The 2,467-nt window shown below is 29.3% G+C and overlaps 1 protein-coding gene across 1 annotated transcript in view; it reads right to left on the bottom strand.

The window, feature by feature from the left end:
- Positions 1–1,906, bottom strand: part of LOC107618222 (protein NRT1/ PTR FAMILY 5.2) — a gene marked incomplete in the record, with an annotated part of 8,342 nt that extends 6,436 nt beyond the window's left edge. The window contains 2 exon segments of the mRNA XM_016320228.2: positions 1–204; positions 1,614–1,906. Coding sequence (XP_016175714.1) covers positions 1–204; positions 1,614–1,735 — 326 coding nt within the window.

The raw sequence follows: 2,467 nt of genomic DNA, 5'->3' as shown, positions 1-2,467 counted from the left end.
GAGGCAATAACAAAAGTCCAATAGCGGCCAAGATGAGCATCGGCAATATAGGCACCTAAAATGGGTGTGATCCAACTTGTCCCAACCCAATTGGTGACATTGTTTGAAGATTTAACTGTGCCTTGGTGAAGCTTTGTTGTCAAATACAGGATCAAGTTTGATGATATCCCATAATAAGCCATTCTTTCAAAGTTGGTATAATATTATATGATTTTAAGAACATGCATTATAGGTTTATAACAATTAAATTAAAAGTATATTGGTGGGTATTTAAAATTAACTGGCGTCAGTTTTAATATGGATAATATAAATCAGAAAAAAAGGAAAGAAAATGATACTATATTTAAAAAAATATATATTATTTCAAGAACCCTTTTTTATTATTATAAAATGCATGAGTGTCCCATTCTGAGAAGTTCATACAGTGCCTTTATGCATGTACGCCGGAGTCAGAAAAATAATCCATATATAGTTGAACTTTCCACCTTTTTTGAGGATCTTATCCGGATCATATCTTTAGTTTAAGTGTTAGACAAACTATTCTTTTAAGCAAATAAATTGGTACTATATATAATTAATATAATGTTCACATTTCAAAATTCATTAGATGTTCAAGGGAGAGCAACCATCCCATATATCCATACATCAAATTTAGAGAAACTTAGAAACCAGCAAACTAAGAGTCTATGACAGTATGTAAGATTAGAAAAATTTTAAGTCAGTGATATATATAGATTTTTATTAATTAAATATGCATAATGATATCAAATGCAATATTAGCTAACATATACGATAAGTATTTTAAATGAAGTAAAAATAATTTTAAATTTTATACTATTTTCTAAAAGAAAAAGAACTTAGCATTAACTATTTTAAAGATATTTTGTTAATAAAATTCTTCGTTTAATTGTGCAAAGTCAATTGAAGGCGTAAATGCAAAAGCAAGGTAGCAGCACAAGAGAAAGGGAATGGTAATCTATGCCCGAGTGTATCGTAGGGTTGAACTGTATAAAAAGATGCGATAAGTCGTATAACCTAGTTTTACATTTATTATTTATACAGTCTCTGACCAAGTCAATGGATATTATCAAGTATCAACTGCAGGGGAGAAAAAAAACAGTCACATGGCTTCTATTATTAATTTACTTTACTTTATTATTAGATATGCAATCATGTAACCAATAATAATACTTTAAAATAAGCCAAAAAATGTTCAATGTTCATTGCTTTTATGATTCGAATAAGTTTGGCATGATTAAAAAGTCATGAGACTCTATAACTAGGTACTGCATCAACATACATATTGGAGTTGCAGAGAAAGGTGCAGATTATGAACGGTTTTGAAAAATACAGACCCATTACTTCTCATAATAACTAATAGTTGGTAATTGGTATAATTTTCAAAACAAAGAAAAATGCATGTTATTAGTAGCAACAGGAAAGAAATGGAAGATGCAGAAGAGAAAAAGAACAATCACTACTCTGTCCCACATTTTAAGAGACATGGAAAAGAAACTACGTCCTAGTTGATAAAATGAGCAATTAAACTTTCTATTAATCTATGAAAGTTGCAAGTTTTTATAATGAGAGGGGAAATTAAAGGGGAGTTACCAACAACAAAGGAGCAAGCTTTCCAACCACCACTTTTGGATCTAAGAGCAGGTTTTCCTTTAATATTCACTGTTCCATCTTGTGTGTACTCCTCACTCCCAACACTTCCTTCTTCCATAGTCATAATTGTTTGATTGAGAGTGGAGATATGAGAATGAGAGAACTACTCTGTGTTACTCTGCTCTCAAGTTTGATGAAACTAGGCACCATTTATAGACCTCACTTTGAGGATACACTTCTTATGGCCCCATCTTTTTATTACCCTTTTCTCATTTAATTTTGCATCTCTTTTCCCCCTTTTTCTATTTGTTGCTTTTTCTATTTACTGTACATGTGAGATTAGATGGATATTAGATATTCCTTTGATTTTGGTTAAGCCAAAGGGTATCTTTGACTGAATGTCTTTTTTTTTTTTAAAGTCAGTATAAATACAACGGAATAATAATTTCTTAGATAGGTCATGACTTAAGCATTTACTAATTACTATCATGTTATTTAATATGAAATTTTAAATTATTTCCTACAATACACAATAATTGGCAGTTGTAAGTTGTGTCATCTCAAGTCACGCTTATAACCTTTTGTAGACAAGTTTGTGTTCGGAAGAGTTTAGGTACTCTGATCTATTTTACCATAATGTGTAATATATGTTCTTAAATAAAAAATATAAAATATTTCAATAATAGTTGAATATTTGAATAAATTGAATTATTTTTGTAATAAATTTTAATTAATATTGGAATAAACTATCATTTTGTTTCTTAAAAAGATAAAAAAATTTTACAAAATAAATCCTACAAAAGCAAAATGAAATATTAATCCTTCAAAGATGATTTCTATCAGGCAAAATATAATG

This window comes from Arachis ipaensis, chromosome B09 (genome assembly GCF_000816755.2).
Source record: "Arachis ipaensis cultivar K30076 chromosome B09, Araip1.1, whole genome shotgun sequence".
Lineage (NCBI taxonomy): Eukaryota > Viridiplantae > Streptophyta > Magnoliopsida > Fabales > Fabaceae > Arachis > Arachis ipaensis.
This window is presented reverse-complemented; position numbering and strand designations above follow the sequence as displayed.